The 19,430-nt window shown below is 37.2% G+C and overlaps 3 protein-coding genes across 3 annotated transcripts in view; 1 reads left to right on the plus strand and 2 right to left on the minus strand.

The window, feature by feature from the left end:
• LOC144560390 (inorganic phosphate transporter 1-2-like) overlaps positions 1-19,430 on the minus strand; it is a 45,631-nt gene that overhangs the window by 4,471 nt on the left and 21,730 nt on the right. The gene's annotated exons all lie outside the window — the stretch shown is intronic.
• LOC144560389 (inorganic phosphate transporter 1-2-like) lies at positions 788-3,443 on the plus strand. Its single transcript, XM_078309575.1, has 2 exons — positions 788-1,362; positions 2,368-3,443. The coding sequence occupies exons 1-2, from the start codon at positions 847-849 to the stop codon at positions 3,433-3,435; spliced, it is 1,584 nt and encodes a 527-aa protein (XP_078165701.1). The 5' UTR covers positions 788-846; the 3' UTR covers positions 3,436-3,443.
• Positions 10,564-19,022, minus strand: LOC144560387 (cadmium/zinc-transporting ATPase HMA2-like). The gene is made up of 9 exons (XM_078309573.1): positions 18,656-19,022; positions 15,225-15,482; positions 14,633-14,730; positions 13,857-14,112; positions 13,564-13,701; positions 12,909-13,236; positions 12,623-12,825; positions 12,015-12,211; positions 10,564-11,609 (listed from the first exon to the last, which is right to left on the minus strand). The coding sequence occupies exons 1-9, from the start codon at positions 18,897-18,899 to the stop codon at positions 10,761-10,763; spliced, it is 2,571 nt and encodes an 856-aa protein (XP_078165699.1). The 5' UTR covers positions 18,900-19,022; the 3' UTR covers positions 10,564-10,760.

The raw sequence follows: 19,430 nt of genomic DNA on the forward strand, positions 1-19,430 counted from the left end.
AATAGATGGATTTGAGTTGACCCAGTGTAAAATAACATTATGAGGCACAGAACCTGGTGCCTCTACCGTACTGTCCGTAACACTATAAATAGCATCCGTACTACGGTGGATAGGCAACAAGGTCAAGCGCACTGATCTCTTCTCCTCTTCAACGCTTTTTCAAGGTATGAAGTTCTTCCTGATTTAATAATCCTTGCTCTTTCAATTACTTCGCATTCAAGCTAGGTTTGAAGTTTTGTAATGGCTTGTACCAGTTTGGTTAGGAGAAGTATATGTATACAGCCCATGTTCCTTGCTGTTATTTTGAAGCCACAGTTATAAAATTAGTTGGGAATGTGCAATAAAAATTATTAGTTTGATTTCTCTTAAATTGACTAATCAACCAGATGTTAATCATGCATGTTATATACGCTCAAATAATCCATATATATTTGTAGAGCCTTAATGTTTTGAAAATTGATAATTGTGCTTCCTATAAACTTTTTTGTGTTTGTGCGCTTATAAAACATATCAATACGGTTATGTGCCTAATTAACAGTAACGGTTAAATTTATATATATAGTACATATATCTGTTCTTAGCCATTTACAACCTTTTTACAGATTGTATAAATTTATTACATAGAAAAACCTAATTAAGCATGCAAGATACAGAAAATTAAAAATATTAAAATTCAAGTTTACCGAGTTCCAAGCAACTATAGGCGTTGTTTTTGCAGTTAATCCAAATATATTGAAAAATAATTAAGAAAAAGTGAAAAACAATGCATAACTTTCATTTTTTTCATTACAGTGAGATAATCGAAAACAAGAAGAGGAGGAAGGAAGTTCCCAATAATCAACAAAAATGCCGCGTGAACAGCTAGCAGTTTTGGACAAGCTTGATAAGGCCAAGACCCAAGGTTACCATTTTCTGGCAATTGTGATTGCTGGTATGGGATTTTTCACCGATGCATATGATCTTTTCGTCATTTCAATAGTGGCGAAGCTCATTGGCCGTCTTTATTATACGGACCCTACCTACAAGAATCCGGGAACCCTTCCACCCAATGTATCGGCAGCAGTGACTGGTGTGGCTCTTTGTGGGACCCTTGCAGGCCAGCTATTTTTCGGGTGGCTCGGTGATAAGCTGGGCAGGAAAAGTGTGTATGGTTTCACACTGATTCTGATGGTCATTTGCTCAGTTTTCTCAGGTCTCTCTTTGGGTCACGAGCCGAAAGGTGTCATTACAACACTATGCTTCTTCCGTTTCTGGTTAGGATTTGGTGTTGGAGGTGACTATCCTCTCTCAGCTACTATTATGTCTGAGTATGCCAACAAGAAAACTCGTGGCTCCTTCATTGCTGCTGTCTTCGCCATGCAGGTAACCAAAATTCTTATCATTAATTTTGAACAACCAGACAGGTTTGGCTTTAAACATTGGTATTAGATATTGTTGAAAATAATTAGATAGTTAGAGGGTAAAAATGTAAAATAAGAATAAGGGTAGAATTGTAGAGTAAAGCTAGCGTGTGACATGCTCACCAAGAAAGTTTGGTGAGCATAACTCCAAAAGTATATCGGATCGACGTCAAATGCCAAATCCAAACCGTTGAAATCCATGTATTTCATGAGTGATGCATATACATGCAAAATTTTGAAAGTTTCGAGTTTATTTGCTACACGGTCAAGTGGTCAAAGAAATAATAAAAATTGAATATATAAAATAACTTATAATAAAATGTTCATTTCTTTGACCACTTGACCGTGTAGCAAATAAACTCGAAACTTTCAAAATTTTGCATATATATGCATCACTCATGAATTACATGGATTTCAACGGTTTGGATTTGACATTTGACGTCGATCCGATATACTTTTGGAGTTATGCTCACCAAACTTTCTTGATGAGCATGTCACACGCTAGCTTTACTCAGAATTGTAAATAAAATAGTTATAGGTGCATAGGATGTTACCGTTATTACTAACGGTAAAATAGCCTCAAAGAGAGTATAAATATCCATATATCATATTGTAAAAAGATGACAACAAAAAATATACAATACAATTCCATCATTTCTGCTTCTTCTCTTTGTCACTAAAAAATTAACAGATATTCATGACCTTAATTTAGAAATTGAATCAATCTAGAAATTAAATAGCTATCTGCAGTATTCTACTTGACCAAATGATATCGGTCCTTACGAACAATAACAATAAATATAACCAATTTAGAATTCAGCCATCAGTATTATACATATATGTAATTTATTCAATCCGCTGATTCATTTATACCAAATAAGTTGAAATTAATTAAATTTTTTAATCTCTAAATTAAAGTATTGAAATATTGGAGTGACTGAAGAACTGGATAACACCATGTATGCAGGGTTTTGGCATCTTATTTGCGGCCCTTGTCTCACTTATTGTGGCAACTGGGTTCAAAAGTAAGTTCCCTGCTCCATCCTACAATGAGGACCATGTCCGATCTACTCAGTCGCAAGGTGATTATCTATGGCGAATCGTCCTTATGTTCGGTGCTGTGCCGGCAGCGTTGACTTACTACTGGAGAATGCGAATGCCTGAAACTGCACGTTACACGGCCCTCATTGCCCGTAACACCAAGCAGGCGGCTAGCGACATGTCCAAGGTCCTACACGAGGATATTGTAGAGGATCTTGATACAGCGCAGGATAAGGTTATGAGTGCAGATCAATGGGGACTTTTCTCCCCCCAATTCGCAAAGCGTCATGGGGTTCACTTGCTAGCTACTACAACTACATGGTTCTTCTTGGATGTTGCCTTCTACAGTCAGAATCTCTTTCAAAAGGATATCTTTAGCAAGGTTGGGTGGATTCCTAAGGCAGGTACCATGAACGCCATCGAGGAGGTGTTTCGTATCGCCCGTGCACAAACCTACATTGCACTTTGTGGCACCGTACCTGGCTACTGGTTCACTGTGGCCTTCATCGATATTATTGGTCGGTTCTGGATTCAACTCATGGGATTCATTATGATGACAGTGTTCATGCTTGCTCTTGCCATCCCATACAACCACTGGATTAAACCAGGCAACCATACTGGTTTCGTGGTCATGTACGGTTTGACCTTCTTTTTTGCAAATTTTGGTCCCAACGCAACCACCTTCATTGTGCCGGCAGAGGTCTTTCCGGCTAGGCTCCGGTCCACCTGCCATGGTATCTCAGCTGCTGCTGGAAAGGCTGGAGCCATAATTGGTGCATTTGGTTTCTTGTACTCATCTCAGGGAAAAACCGCTGAAACCAGGGATCGTGGCTACCCGAAGGGTATTGGAATGCGTAACTCACTTTTTGTGCTTGCCGCAACCAACTTGGTGGGTACGCTCATGTCCTTGTTTGTGCCTGAGGCCAAGGGTAAGTCGTTGGAGGAGGTGTCCAAGGAGAATTTGGAAGAAGGTGAAGAGAAACAGCATGTCTAGAGAGACAATTAAAGACACCTCGTCATTTTCCACATTGCAATTTTTGTGGTTTGAACTTGATGCGTTATTTGCATTCTTGTGTGGTGTGTACGTTCCTTTTGTTTGCTTTTTGTTTCATAATTATTTGGTATTTTTTTTAATACATTGTGTGTACATTCGAAAACATTTTTTTTCATATATATATATATTTTTATATATAATTACTTGTTTTTGTTTGTTTTGACTAGTGACAAAGAGTAGGTTGAACTGTGCATATAATTAACTCTGTCATAAAAATAAAAATATATTACATGTTACAAAGGATTGTTGGTTTATTTTAAGTAAAATTATTGAAGTAAAGCTACACATACAATAAAAGTAAGTTCATTTTTTATGTTAAAATTTGCTGAAACAACTAGTCAACATTATTCCAGTTTCTTTTCAAAGTTGCATCCAATCAACATTCAGCCTATTAACTTCAGTAAATTAATAATGGGAAATAATTCCAATACATACATAGATGGAAAAAAATTTGGCGATTGGTTTCTTACAAATTTTGGGAAAAAAAAAAAAAATCTTTGGTCAAATTTTGAGTAGAGTTTACGGAGACTTCCATATTCAATTTTTAAAAATATTTTTTGCTGACATCGAAACAAATTTCTATCACACGTGTTAGAATTTTGGTGATTTTAAAACAGGAGCATGCATGAAATAAGCTCCAAATTAATGCATTTGAACATAATTGTACGCACGAATTAATTCAATACACCTTTTATGATTAGTTCAAATAAATTTATATATGTTCAAGCATTTGACAATATTTGAAAACCATATGTAAGTTTTGGGTGATTGTAGGAGTTGAAATATGGCAAAAGAGATTAATTAGGAACTTTCAAATCATGCTGTAAATGAATTTCAAATAATTTGTTTGTAACATTGAAGTAATCTTTTGCTTGAGCACAAAGAATTCACTTGCTAGAACATGACAATGCCTACTGGATATATATTTGCAGGGCGGATCTAATAATTAATATTGATATATTAGGGGTGCATGACTTGACCACCTTAAAAAATAAAAATGAACAATTTTGTCTTTTATATTTTTAAATAAGTATTTATATCTTTTAGTAACACATATAATAATAAAATTACACTATAGTAACTTATCCTCTGATCGGAAAAGAGTGAAATCCCATAAAATAAGAAAGAGAATCGGAATTCGTATCGCGTTTTTGATTGAAAGCGAAGGCGAGGAAGGAAACGATAAGATTTCTCGTGACTTTTCTCCTTCGAAATTCCGTCGGAAAATCCGCGCCAAAACGAAGATATTTGACGAGAATTGTACGGAACCGCGTGAAGTGACGCAAAACTCCTTTCTTCTCCCCTTCTCTCTGTTTGCTCCGATTTGACCGCGAGTGGTTGCTCCGATGAGGTGATTGCTTCGACGAGGTGTGTTTCTACTTTTTCTCCTCCGTTCTTCTTTGTATTCACTGTCAAAAAAAATTTTGGTTTCATTTCTCTTACAAACTTAAACCCTAGAAGTTAAGTATTGATGACATTATTTATAAATTGAAAGAAGTTTGCGGGTAGTTAAATCATTACCGAGAATGAATTCGTTTTGAAAAAATAGTTTAGCCGATCTTAAAATTTCAATTTAAAATTATGTCTATTCTATTATTTTCTATTTTATTCTATTGAATTCTTACTTATTTTGTTTCCGATCACAGTGTTATTGAACCCCTTCAATCTTAGACGATTGTATGTGGCAACATTCGGTATCACCCCTTTCACTTTCTTCTCCTCGAGAAGCTCAAAAACACGCAAGAAGGCCCCCACATTGCAGCAACCATCTATTAAAGTACTATATGTGTACACATCTGCTTGAATTCCATAGCCAACCAACTCTTCATATACTTTGATAGCCTTGTCGATTCACCACCTCTACAAAATCCAAGAATGAGGCCATTGCAGGTATAGACATCTGGAGCAACACCTTTCATCACCATTTCATCAAACAACCTCAAATCACTATATGTGTCACCCTGGCCGCAGAGACAATGAATAAGAATGTTGTATGTAAGCAAATTAGGAACAAGTCCACAAGAAGGCATTTCTTCAAACACCTTCCGTGCTGCAATAAAATCCCCATTTTGCCAAGGCCGTCAATTAGGATGTTACAAGTGACGACGTTGGGCCTCATTTTTTCAGCCACCATTTCTTGAAACATCTTTACAGCCATGCCAATCTCGCCTTCTTTGCAAAATCCATGGATAATAGTAAAGTAATAACATCGGGCTTAGAGCTACCGTTTTCTCTTGCCATCTGACAGAAAAACCCATGCCCATGTCTTGTGTTACCACTTCTGCAAAGACCATCTATAAGAGTGTTTTATATGATCAAATTAGGAGCACATCCCATAAGAGGCATTTTAGCAAACACGTTAGCTGCATCCTGAATTTTCTTCCCTCCACAAAGCCCCTTGATAAGGGAGGCAAAGATGGGAGTGCTAGTTCAATGACTGGCCAAGCACACAGAATCCGAGATCTACTCGACCCATGCGGCAAAAGCAATTGACCACCACACCAAAAGTGAGGATGCCAGGATAGACACCTTTGATGGCCGTTTCATTTTTTTACACTGCATTTGCAGCCTATTTGCAATAACAACTTTTTAAAGAATGAACAGTGACATGGTTTTTTCTATATAGAAAAAGCACTAATAAAATAGGGTAAATTTTGCTGTAGGTCACTAAACTTTGTTATTTGTTACGAATTGGTCACTTAAGTTTGATTTGTCCCTTTTGAGTCACTAAACTTTGTTATTTGTCTCAATTAAGTCCCTCTATTTTTTTCATCCAAAATTTTAACGGAATATTCCTATTCCGTTTAAAATATTAACGGAATATACTCATTTCATTCAAAATATTAACGGAATAAGCATATTCCATCCAAAATACTAACGGAATTAGCATATTCCGTTAAAATTTTGGATGGAAAAAATAGAGGGACTTAATTGGGACAAATAACAAAGTTTAGTGACTCAAAAGGGACAAATCAAATTTGAGTGACCAATTCGTAACAAATAACAAAGTTTAGTGACCTACAGCGAAATTTACCCAATAAAATAAGTAAGATTTGTGCAAAATATCTAAATCTGTCTTATGTTTTGATAGAAGAAAAAATTATGACAAATTTATTTTTCGAGCATGTAATCACAAAAATAATCAGAATTGCGCTAATAGCTTTACATTTCTCCCTTGCCCGGTAATAAAGCATTCATTAGCATTTTACATCCAATACATATACAAAGTTGAAATGTTCCATAGATTTTTTTTTTTTTTAAATCTCCAATAATATAAGAAAGATCAAAATCAATATGCTTATTTAAAAACACGTCAAATTTCAACTACACACATTTGATTTTGTACTTGATTGTCAATTTTTTAGAATCTTCTAAAAAATATAGAATTGCTAAATCACGCTACATATCCATTTTTTTTTATCTCTGTCATGCAATTACATAATATTTTAAGGGTTCAGCAATAAAGAACCAAAAATAATTATCAAAGATATTTACTAAATATTTTCAATTTTATATTCAGCAGCTCGCAAAGACAATATTAGTACTGCCGACATAGTTTTACCCACAATTAAAATCTACATTGAAGGATACACACATGAAAATAACAAAGGGGCACAGTTGGATAAATGAAGAACAGTTCTTCATCAGCTTGCGACCTCATCCATGGAATGAGACAGAAAAAATTATATCAGAAAGTTACAGACAAAATACAATTATCGCTATTTTCTTGATTCAAAGACAAATCCCAGCAACAAGATTATCCCTATATAATTAATGCTATATATTAGATAATTAAATGTTCATGAACTGTACAGATGAAGTCCAATCTTACATTAGCGAATTAAACCATTGCACTAAAACATAATTGTTAAATATAAATGTTTTCTTCAATCTTCATTATTGCACTTGCTAAATGTCAACAAGATCATTAATGCTATATATTAGATAACTAAATGTTCATGAACTGTACAGATGAAGTCCAATCTTACATTAGCGAATTAAACCATTGCACTAAAACATAATTGTTAAATATAAATGTTTTCTTCAATCTTCATTATTGCACTTGCTAAAGGAAAAATCCATGCAAATATAAAAATTCCTGAAACTTATGGAATTAAAAAGACTAATGAGTACACGGCATCACTTGGTTACGATCAATTTGGCACGGGCATGACCTTCCTCAATTCGATACTGCTCTCCCATGCCCAATTGAGCCATAAAGACCCAAATGACGGTGAGAAGCTATCCTCCCTTACTTAATTGCTTTGCAAGGAACTAATCGTTACATTTGCTGGCGACGTAGCTCAACATTTTCGACCCACGCAATGCAGATTAACCTCCACATTTGCTTCTAATCTTATTCACGGTTCTCTATAGTAGTGAATTGTTTCTAAATATCAGGATAGACACCTTGGTCTCGAAGAACTATGAACAAAATTGGAAGCAAATGTAGAGTTTAATCAATGTTGTGTGGGTCGAGATGTTGTGCTATGTCGCCAGCAAATGCAACGATCAGTTCCATGCAAAGCAATTAAGTCAGGGAGGAGAACTTCTCACCGTCATTTGGTTCCTGGAAAGCAATACTGAATTGAGGAAGGTTATGCCCGTGCTAAGTCAATCCTAACCGAGTGGTGTCGTGAGTATTTTTAATTCCATTAGTTTCATCAGATAATCTGATTCGTTTCATCCACATTCTAGCAATTTAGAAGTATGTCAAAGGTGACTTCATCCAACTTAAGACCTTGCATCATCATCTTCTGCACCAAATTGACAGCTTCATTGATTCTGCCACTGTCGATATCACCAAGCCCACAAAATCCAGAGCAACCCCTTTCATCACCATTTCACCAAATATCGTCAAAGCACTATCTGTGTCACCCTGGCTGTAGTGACCATGAATAAGAATGTTCTACGTGTGCAAATTGGGAACAAGTCCACAACCAGGCATTTGTTCAAACACCTTCCGTGCTGCAATAAAATCCCCTACTTTTCAAAGGCCATCAATTAGAATGGTACAAGTGACTACATTAGGCCTCACATCTTCAGCAACTATTTCTTTGAATATCTTTATGGCCAAGCGAATCTCACCCTCTGTGCAAAATCATGGATAATATAGTGTTGTATGTAATAACATCGGGCTTAGGGCAGCCCTCTTCTCTTGCCATTTGACAGCAAAGCTCATGCCCATATCTTGTGTAACCAGTGCTGCAAACACCATCTCTAAGTGTGCTGTAGAAGATCAAATCAGGAACACATCCCAATTAGAGGCATTTTTGCAAACACCTTAGCTGCATCCTGAATCTGCTGCCCTGCAGAGAGCAACGATGAGGGAGCCAAACATGTGAGCGTCAGCACCACATCCTTTTTCGAATGACTGGCCAAGCACGCAGAAACCGAGATCGACCCGATCCATGCGGCATAAGCAATTGAGGACCACCCCAAGTGTCAGGATGTCAGGACAGACCCTTCGGTCCTGAAGTTGGCGGAGGCGATCAAAGAAAGAGATAACAGTGGGATAGCGGTGGAATAGCAGTGGAATAGGCTGTTGATGGGTTTGATGGACGGCTGGTGATTCTCAGACGAGAAGAGGCGATCAAAGAGGGTCACCGCCTCGTCCAGTCGTAGGCTACCAGATCGGCATCTCTCTATCACAAATTTCTCCAGCTTGCTATATAGCGCAAGTTCTGGTTAACATCGCTTTCATGAATTCTCGAGTGGCAATCCCAGATCCAAATTACATGAGATCTGAATGATACTGGACGGTACCTGCCACCATTGAAGAAGATCTGTGGAGAGGTAACTAATTTATTACTGGACAAGTTTTTCTATTCTTTTTTGTGTGTGTGTGTGTGTAATAGTTGTCCAATTAAAAAGCGGCCCATTTGCCTTCGGATTTCGAATTTGGTCCGATTGAAAAATCAATTTGATTTTGATAATAAAAAAAGGAGAGTGCGTACGCTGGGGTTCGAATCCACGATCGCTTGATTAGATGTCAAACGCCTTATCCATTAGGTATCACTAATTGCCCTTATTTTCATGTAGAGGTCCTCTGAAATATTTAAATTAATATCAAGTCCTGTGCAGAAATTGAACCAGTGGGTCGCCAAAAAAATCCTATTAAATCATCGAAACTTGGAACTAACAAATCCTATTACCTTATTCCCTAGTCCTTGCTCCATTATTTTCTCTGATGCATCTCTCGTTCTCTTACAAACCATTTCTCCTTCTCCCCCTCTCTCTCTCTCTCTCATTTGAAAAAGAAAAATTCTTAGTCCTTCAGACCTTGATAGGTCTATTCTGGGTTGCTCTTATAATATGTTTTAGATTATTAAGAAATTTGTGATTGTATTATAGAACTATACAAATATAGTTGAGCTCAATTAGATCAATGAAGATCATGTCAGTAAAATAAAGCGCTTAGTTTATCTTAAAAATAAAATGTTCCAACTACAATTTTGTCATGACCAGATTTTATTACAAGATCAGAATGAACTACAAAAGTAGAATAGAACTATACACCAAGCTTGAGATTACATAAAAGATGGGGGGAGGGAATCATATCACCTAAAGTAACTCAAATTTTAAGTTTAGATCCCAACTGTCAGAGATCCGATTTGGCACAAATATTAAAGTTTAGATCCCGACCGTCAGAGATCTGCGAGCAAACTATTTACTAAAGATTGGCAAAGTTGATTCTAAAGTGAGTATGTGACCCACACTGTGTAATGCAGCTAGCTCCTCAAAGAGCTTCTTAAGCTTTTCTAATCCTAGCAACCTATATTGTTCTATATCTAAATTCTAAACTTCTAATGACACCAGAAATAATATACCAGCATCTTTCCCAGGGCCAGGACTATTCATAAATTGCTGGTTCTCCCTTACTTACAATCGGCATTTTCAATGTTGCATTGGCCTCCTATGTCTAATGATGAAACAAAATCCAGGAGACCTGGTGAAATAGTTATGCTGGCAGGCTGGCACTATGGGGAATATTGTGATCAGATTATTAAGAACTTTGTGTTGTATTAGTGAACCACAGAAATATAGTTGACCTCTATTAGATCAAACCAAAATAAAGCGCTTCCTTATCTTATAAATAAAAAATGTTCTAACTACAGTTTTTGCATGACCAGATTTTATTACCTGACGAGAATGAATTACAAATAGTAGAATATAAAGCATAAACTAAACACCAAGCTGAGATTACAGAAAAGGGATGACTACAAACCAAATTAAGTTTATTTACATTTCATTCCATAAATAGTCTACTCTGTAATAATTTTTGGAAATTCATCTAAATTTTTACAACACCCATTACCACAATCCTCTCTCCTTTGAACCTCCTCTTGGTAGCTCGTACCACAACACTCTCCTTGGCATGAATTTCCTTTCTCCTTTGTCTCTTCTTTCTGGTTATCAGAATGTGATTTCTCATGGCTTGTATTTCCTTTCTCAGTTGTTGGCATAACACAACAGTGTGACTGACAAGAATTTGGTTTTTCCTTGGTAGCTGAGTCATCACGACATGATGTCATGTCCACTCGGTCATCTTTGCTTCTTTCGGCCTTTGCTCCACAGCAATTAGACTGGCAGTGCTTCACCGATGCCTCCAAATCGCAACAATTTTGCTTTGCGCATGATTTATCTGCCCTGTTGGACTCAGCTGATCCATTTTTCTCGACCTTGACATTATTTTCCCTCAACAGCATCATGCTATGTAAAATAACAATCAAGCACGTACCAACATCAGCTAGCACTGCGGCCCACAAGAGAGGGTAGCCAGCAAACGCAGGGACAAGTACAGCAGTCTTTGTAACAATTGACAAAATTATGTTGACCAAGATTGTATGGTGGGTCCGCCTTGCCAGTGTGACGGCTTGTGGGATTTTCTGTAAGTCATTTGACATGAGGGTTATGTGGCTGGTTTCTGTGGCCACAGCAGATCCTGAGATGCCCATGGAGATTCCCACATCAGCAGTTGCCAGAGCTGGTGCATCATTCATGCCATCACCAATCATCATTGTGGGACCCACACGGGATTTTAGGTCTTTGATGACACGTATTTTGTCAGCCGGAAGGAGCTCGGCATGGATTTCCTCTAGGGCACTATTCAACTGTCATACCAGATAAACTCATTATGTAAATTAATATCATTATTACAAGGCACGGTCAGGCACGTTATTACAATGACTAGCTTTTGGTGACATTATAGGTCATGCATAGAGTTAAATACTTGTAATTTTCAAGAATGAATTTTCATGTTCCCATACAATATATGTAATTTACAGGTATGAATGAATAAGCATCAGAATTAGTCATTGCAAAATTTTATTGCATGACCAGAATACACTACCTTTAACCATTAACTAATTATGGTACCAAAAAAGGGTCCTGAATTTCATCTTATTAAATGATACTGTTAAGAGAGGGACTCCAATGCCTCAGTAGGTACAATTCATGGCATATTGTACAACTAATCAACCATTTTCTGTGATGAACTGAATATTGATTTTATGCACCTGATTTTGTGCAAAGTTGGCTGCAGTAGTGCTGTCTCCAGTAAGCATTGCAGACTTGATGCCGAGTGATTTCAGTTCACAAATTGCTTCCTTTGAGCCAGTCCGGCATGAGTCAGAGAGAGTAAAGGCACCAACTAACTCCCTACCAGAGACCACATATCCAGCAGTCACTCCTTCCATTCTTTCCATGCTAGGAACTACAAGAATTTATGCACAAATTGGTGTTTTGAGATTTCTATGGAATGGTCAATTTAAGTTACTATTGAATATTATATATATTAATCCAGTTTTAAATATATAACATGTAATACAATTTCATGTATTAATTTGAAATTCATGTGGCACAAATAGCTACAGTAAACTAACCATTGTAACCAATTCAGTTGAAGAAAAGATTTTAAATTTAAAGATAAAAAAATCCAATGTTATAACATGCAATGAGAAATTAATATGCTGATCATACCCAAGTTACCAGAATAAAGCTAAAATAAAATGTAAAGAAACCTATCTTACCAGCACAAAGTGTGTGAAATTCCTTTATCAGTACTAAAGATAGAGAGTCAGAGATGCAAAATTAATAAAATAAATCACATAAAAAAAATATGGACCTTCTTCAGATAAAGCACGCTGAACAATTCTTTTATTTCCAACGAAAATATCCTTTCCATCAATTTGACCGTAGACACCCTCTCCTGGAAATATTAGGAACTCTGGCACATCATCTGGTTTCGGCTGAACTGAGTTAAACCGTGCATACTCAACCAGTGCTGATGCCATGGGATGGCTTGATTTACTCTCTATGCTTGAGATCCTACATAATTATTAACAATAAAAACTTGTTCTAACAACATTTCCCAAAAAATAGATCTCAATAAAAATGCAAACAGAACATACCAGTACAGAAGAGTTTCCAAGGGGATGTCAGAATTCAAAACATGAAACTCTCTAACAGTAAACTCTCCACGAGTAATAGTCCCTGTCTTGTCAAATGCTGCAGCTTTTACCTGAGACAGGGCTTCCAGAACATCCCCTCCTTTAATGAGAAGCCCCATATGAGCCGCTTTTAGGAGCGCACAGAAGTACGCAATAGGAGTAGACAAAACAAGTGCGCAAGGACAAGCACTGACTATGAGTACTAATGCGAGGCGAAACCCTTGCTTTGGATTGTTCATCTTCATGATTAAAGGAAAAATGGCAACAGTAGCTGACACAACCACCACTACTGCACAATTCACAAGTACATATTTCGTAAATTTCAGATTTGTAATCTTGCAAAATTTTGTATCAAATTCAACATTATGTGGAGCTCGAAAATTGAGATTGGGAGGCTGAATAATCTAGTGTTGTAAAAGGGGCACTGAATCCTCCCTATAAATTGAAATTTTGTCAATTGAAATTGGTAATTTTTTTATGCATACAAAAATTACCAATTTCAATTGACAAAATTTCAAAAATTTCAATTTATAGGGAGGATTCAGTGCCCCTTTTACAACACTACCATCAGCCCCTGTGTATACTGATAGTAGGTATGATTTGATGATTTACGTACCAGGCGTATAGTATTTGACACAAGTATCAATAAGTCGCTGAGTATGTGATCTGCTGCTCTGTGCTTCTTCCACCAACCTCCCCATTCTTGCCACAGCTGAGTTCTCTGCCATGGCTGTTGTCCTCACACATAAATACCCTAGAAAAAAAAGGATAATAGAAAAACAATGTGACAATAAGATCTCTAATTCTCTATATTTCTGTCTGCATGAATAACATATAATTAGTATGATTCATGACCAGCCTTTTGTATTAGTACTAAGAGTTTATATGTAATAGATGAAAGAAAGATACCGTCAATGTTGAGTGTACCAGCCCAGACCTGGGACCCGGGCTGCTTGAGCACGGGAAAAGATTCTCCTGTGAGAGTCCTCTCATCAACCTCACTTCTACCTTCTACTACCACCCCATCAATGGGAATAATCTCCCCGGCCAATACGGCAATCAGACTACCGGACGTGACTTTTTGTGCATCCACCACCTCACTAGTCTCAGCCAATACTGCTTTCTGCGGTGCCATGCTCATGAGGGATGTCATCCCAGATGCCGCCTGAAATATTTGTGCATCTCAAAAAATTTCTTAGTTTTTTGTGATTCTATCATCCACTGTTGTCAAAGTGCCAGATTTCCTTTATTTTTGGTTTTTAGAGTCTTGAAGAAATTATGGATTTCGACTTTAATGATAAATGATAATCAGCAAAAGCTACTCTTTACACCCTGGATACTGTTTATGTACTACTGGTAGAGAACCTCTAAACTTGGCATTTCAAAAGTTGCTTGGCTTAGAAAAGATTGAAAGATGGTGGATTGTGAATCGATTTGTCACTGTGATTGAGTCAACGACAGATTTCATGTACTTCATTAGTATAAAATAGAACACTTTAATGACTCATTTTTTCTCAAAAGGCATGATCCTACTTAATTATCATCTTTAATTAATTATTCTTTCATAGTCCAGTTGTCCCTTAGTTCAAAATAGGCCTCTACATTTATCATTTGGTTCATCAATTTAACCATTCTTTGCTTCTCACTGTTAGTTTAAACTAGCATTAGTAAAGAAGGATATATACCTTATAGCGAGCGAGAGTTTCGAGCCAATCAGCAGTACTAAAGAGGAAGACGATAAAACCAGCCTCCGAATAATCTCCTAGTGCCACTGCCCCAACAACTAAAACCAGCATAACAAGTTTAAATTTAATTAGCATGCATAACCATAAAAGCAGTCTTTGATATACTAAAACCTGTCAGTATTTGATGAAATTTAAATTTTAAATTAAATTAATTGGCAAGACAAGAGTTATGTGAATAGCATATATTTTTCTTCAAATGGTGTTTGAGTATATGTCCAATATGCATACTGCAAATGTTCTTGGAATCCATTTTTTAAATAAAAAACAAAAATTACAGCCAATAGTCCAATACCATAAGCATCATTGCAAAATCTTCAAGTACAACAAATACATTGCTAAAACCTAATTTTGTAAATAAGCCCCAACATTTTCAGCATGTAATTGAGAAAAGGATGCATCTGGTACATTTAATGTTTCAAGGAAAGGTACGCTCAACGTTACTGATTTTTTAGGGGTGTCCTTGAAAATTCAAAGTTTTGAAAAGGAAACCCAAAAATAATTCCAAGAAAAAATAACATGAGCATTTATATACCTGCAATGGCCATGAGGATATTCATGTCAAGAGTCAATCTACGAATGGAGGTGATACTTTTCAAGAAAATAGGAGGGAAGCCGACGATTACTGCCCCAAGAGCAAACCACCATAAAGGATGGTAAAGTGCCTTGAAAAGAGATACTACAAGAAGAATCCCACATGCTATTATGTGTTCTCTTGGCCATGTGTTCACTATCTTCTCTTTTCCGTAAGCTCTTATCGATGCCTCGAGCTTCGCTTGGTTTAGTGCCTTAGCTGTTCCAGCACATAAAACTCATTTGAGAAAAATAAATAATTTAAAAAAAAGAAAAGAAGCAAGTGATGATGTAATTAGTTTGTGAATTGAAGCATGAAATTCTTTTTATTCATTGCTCAAGGCAGAATGTTAAAAGGTTTCGGTTTGAAACCTGTTACAAATTGTATAAGTGAAAGGATTCAATTTGATTGAATCACTTTAGAAAAACTTAATGAGAAGTGAAGGGACTCAATTTGATTGAATCACTTTAGGAAAACTTAAAGAGAAGTGAAGGGATTCAATTTGATTGAATCACCTTAGAAAAAGAGAATTAAAACAGAAAGAAAATGTAGATGATAAGTTGCTTCTGATTTATCGGTGGATGGGGCACTCTTCTTTCAGCTTACTGGAACGTTTGTATTCATCAAAATATGAGAAAACTGACAAACAAAAACTTGTGTGTGATGGATATGAGTTTGGGAAGCATACAAGGAGTTCGTATGTAAGCTCAGGAAGTAGGAGTTCTTATACCTTTGATCTGGTACACTCGGATGTATGGGGGCCTTACTCAACAACTTCGATGAATGAATATAGATTTTTTGTGACTTTCATCGATTGTTATTCTCGTGTTACATTGTTGTACTTGATGAAGAATAAGAGTGATGTTCTTGCTTGCTTCAAGGATTTCCATAAGGCGGCTCAGACTCAGTTTGGTGCTGGTGTGTAAGGGCACGTGGTCTGATGATGTATCCCATGAACTGACAAATACTCCTCGAATGCCTTGTTTGTATATTCGGTCCCATTATCGGATCTCAATGCCTTCACCACAGCACCAAACTGAGTCTGAGCCGCCTTATGGAAATCCTTGAAGCAAGCAAGTACATCACTCTTGTTCTTTATCAAGTACAACCATGTAACATGAGAATAACAATTGATGAAAGTCACAAAAAATCTATATCCATTCATCGAAGTTGTTGAGCAAGGCCCCCATATATCCGAGTGTACCAGATCAAAGGTATGAGAACTCCTACTTCCTGAGCTTACATACGAACTCCTTGTATGCTTCCCAAACTCACATCCATCACACACAAGTTTTTGTTTGTCAGCTTTCTCATACTTTGATGGATACAAACGTTCCAGTAGGCTGAAGGAAGAGTGCCCCATCCGCCGATTAATCAGAAGCAACTTATCCTCCACACTCACCCCAGATCCTCCTGCCCCCACTCTATCGACCACAAATGCTAGCGCTGTGTCCATTCCTTTTCTATCCATGTACCACAACCCATCACGCCATGTGCCAGTCCCAAGTATCCGACCTGTCCCCTTCTCCTGAAAGACCATCTTGGAAATATCAAAGGTCACGATGCATTTTTGCTCACGAATAATAGCACTAATGGACACCAGATTTACGGGGAATAAAAGAGCATGCGACACATTGGTCAGAGTCATTGAATCGGTACATCTCACAGTACCCTTACCAACCACAGGCTGGACCGTACCATCGGCTGTCTGAATGCTATCTGGGACTGCTAGGTGAGTATAGGAAGAAAACTCCCTAGCAGCACCAGTCACATTGCGAGATGCACCAGATTCTACTATCCAATCTGGTGATCTAATAGTGGGTTTAGAGGCAAGAGCAAGTGTGTCAGTGACCACACTCTTCCCCTCACTTGCTAATTTCTGCCTCCTCCTGACTATCTCCATGATCAGATCCTCCTCGGATAATCCCACAATAGCTTCTTTCTCTTTCTTTGCAACCATCAGATTTGCCCGGTTGCCTCCTCTTCCACCTCTTTGGCCCCCACGGCCGAGTTTACAGTTCCCAGACTGCCCCTTACTACCTGCATCTCTCTCATTTGGTGACTTAGGCCAAACCTTGATCAGATGACTTGTTTCCCCGCAGTTGTAACACCTGTGAGTCTCCCCCTGGGCACCTGTCATACCTGATCTCGAGGCTGTCAAAGCTGATCGCGCACCTGGAGGTCCACTTGGCTCAGCATGTATCATCATGCGACTCTCCTCCTGCATCATCTCAGCAATGACATCATCATGAGGTGCCAAGGTATTGGTTGAGACAGATCACACGCGACTTCCTTCCCTTTCTTGATCCGATCACTCGTATCTCTCGTAAAGACCCGATCTTACACCTCAAGACGGATCTAAACCATCTCCCCCTTTCTTCTTCTTCCTCTCTTAGACCCGATCTTGCACCCGCAAGTTCTAGATCTTACTCATCTCCCCCTCGCTTCATTTTCTTGACCTGATCTTGATTTATCCACTCATCAAAGATCGAGATCCAAACTCGATCAACCCTCTTGCGGGTATTGTGGGGTATAGGCCCCCCACGTTGGCCGACCTCAATCAAACAAACAAGCCTAGAGAGAAGAGAGGGAAACCGGTTGGAGAGAGAGAGAGTCAGCTGCTACAGTAACGCGGTGCTACAGTACCGCGGGTGCTACAGTGACGGCTAGGGTTTAGGCTCTGATATCATAAAGATTTTAGTCAAAAGTTACTTTATTGATTAATGATTTGAACTTATATAGAGTCTTACAAAGCACTCTTACAAATAACCCCTATACTATTTCATAATGACCTATTTACCAATAGACCCCCCAAAACTATTCTAATACAATAAACGATAAACATACATAAATCTCAACAAAAAAATTTAGAAGAAAAAAGGTCAAAGAAAGAGTAATAAAAAACAGAGAACAAGCAAAAAAAAAATTGAACCAAGTATCCACAATAACAAATTAGAATTCTTACCACTATGCTACCAGTACACATGTTTTTTATCATATATTTTCAATGTCATTAATTATAAAAATTATCTTTCTTTAGTCATATATATTATATTTTATTGCCCTTGAAAAAACATGATCTCCATAGTTCTTTAGGATTATGATTGCTTAATTAGACCGCTTAAAGGAATTTATCTGATAATCTTAGGAACCATTTGTTTGTTTCAAAACTTATAAAATAAATCATTACTTTGTTCTGATAAAAAAACCCTCAATCTCAGAAACACAATCATATAAATAGGGAAAAAAAATAAAGAAAAATCCAGCAGATACAAAAATCCAATATAAACACAAATTTCAGAACAACCTTTGTAACAGAAGTTTAAGCAAAGAATATTAAAAAAAGTTAAACAGAAACACACATAGCTAGAGAGAAAGGGCTACATGCATACCGATTTGTGAAGCCGAAATTTTGAGAGGATCATGAGAAACCGTAACAGTTTTAGAAGGCACTATAACAGAGACATCTTCAACACCCTCTAATGGTTTCAAAATCCCCTCAATTAAACGCGCCTCTTTTGTGCAGCAAATCCCCAAAACATCAAAGGAACTCTTCTCATATTTCTTGCTTTTATTCAACAAACTAGCCTTCAAGTCTTCATCACTTCCCATATCTATCAAATACTGAGGAAACATAAACAGGGTGTAAAATTAAATCAATATGTGGAGAAATAATAAAGCAGTACTGGCATAGAAATATGGAAGAATGTTTCCTGAAGTACCTGATCTTTGAAACTAAATTTTTTTCGGACCTATTTGGAATATAGGGTGCATGCTTTAAGATTCACGCAAATTTAAATTTAACGGTTCAAATCTAACCTGACACTATCAGGTGTGTACAAGGTCAAAGGTACCAGTTTTCATACATAATGAAGAGCAAAGGCAGGAACTTACAAAGCAAGCTTGAGAGGAAAGAAGAAAGAGATGAAGCAGAGAGTAGTTTGGTTATATGAAATATATAAAGGAGGAATATAATGAGATATTATTTTAGTCAACGAATGTCTCCTGGTTTAGAGCAAGAGGCAGCGTGAGAATTGCTGTCATATATAATAATAAAAAGAGCAATATAATGAGATTTTAGTGAACGATTTGATACCTAATCATACATAATTAATTCTTGAACAATATTATCCTCTTTAAGATTATTTGCTACCATTGATCAATTCC

The sequence above is a fragment of the Carex rostrata genome, chromosome 10 (genome assembly GCF_964058835.1).
Source record: "Carex rostrata chromosome 10, lpCarRost1.2, whole genome shotgun sequence".
NCBI lineage: Eukaryota > Viridiplantae > Streptophyta > Magnoliopsida > Poales > Cyperaceae > Carex > Carex rostrata.

What these genes read in the sequence shown, in the direction of transcription:
- LOC144560389 (XM_078309575.1), top strand. Translation starts at nt 847, where the DNA reads ATGCCGCGTGAACAGCTAGCAGTTTTGGACAAGCTTGATAAGGCCAAG. An exon ending in CTGCTGTCTTCGCCATGCAG is followed by an intron (nt 1,363 to 2,367) that starts GTAACCAAAATT and finishes CCATGTATGCAG; the next exon opens with GGTTTTGGCATCTTATTTGC.
- LOC144560387 (XM_078309573.1), bottom strand. Translation starts at nt 18,899, where the DNA reads ATGTTTCCTCAGTATTTGATAGATATGGGAAGTGATGAAGACTTGAAG. An exon ending in AAACTCTCGCTCGCTATAAG is followed by an intron (nt 14,113 to 14,632) that starts GTATATATCCTT and finishes CAAATATTTCAG; the next exon opens with GCGGCATCTGGGATGACATC. An exon ending in CCAACTTTGCACAAAATCAG is followed by an intron (nt 11,610 to 12,014) that starts GTGCATAAAATC and finishes CTGGTATGACAG; the next exon opens with TTGAATAGTGCCCTAGAGGA.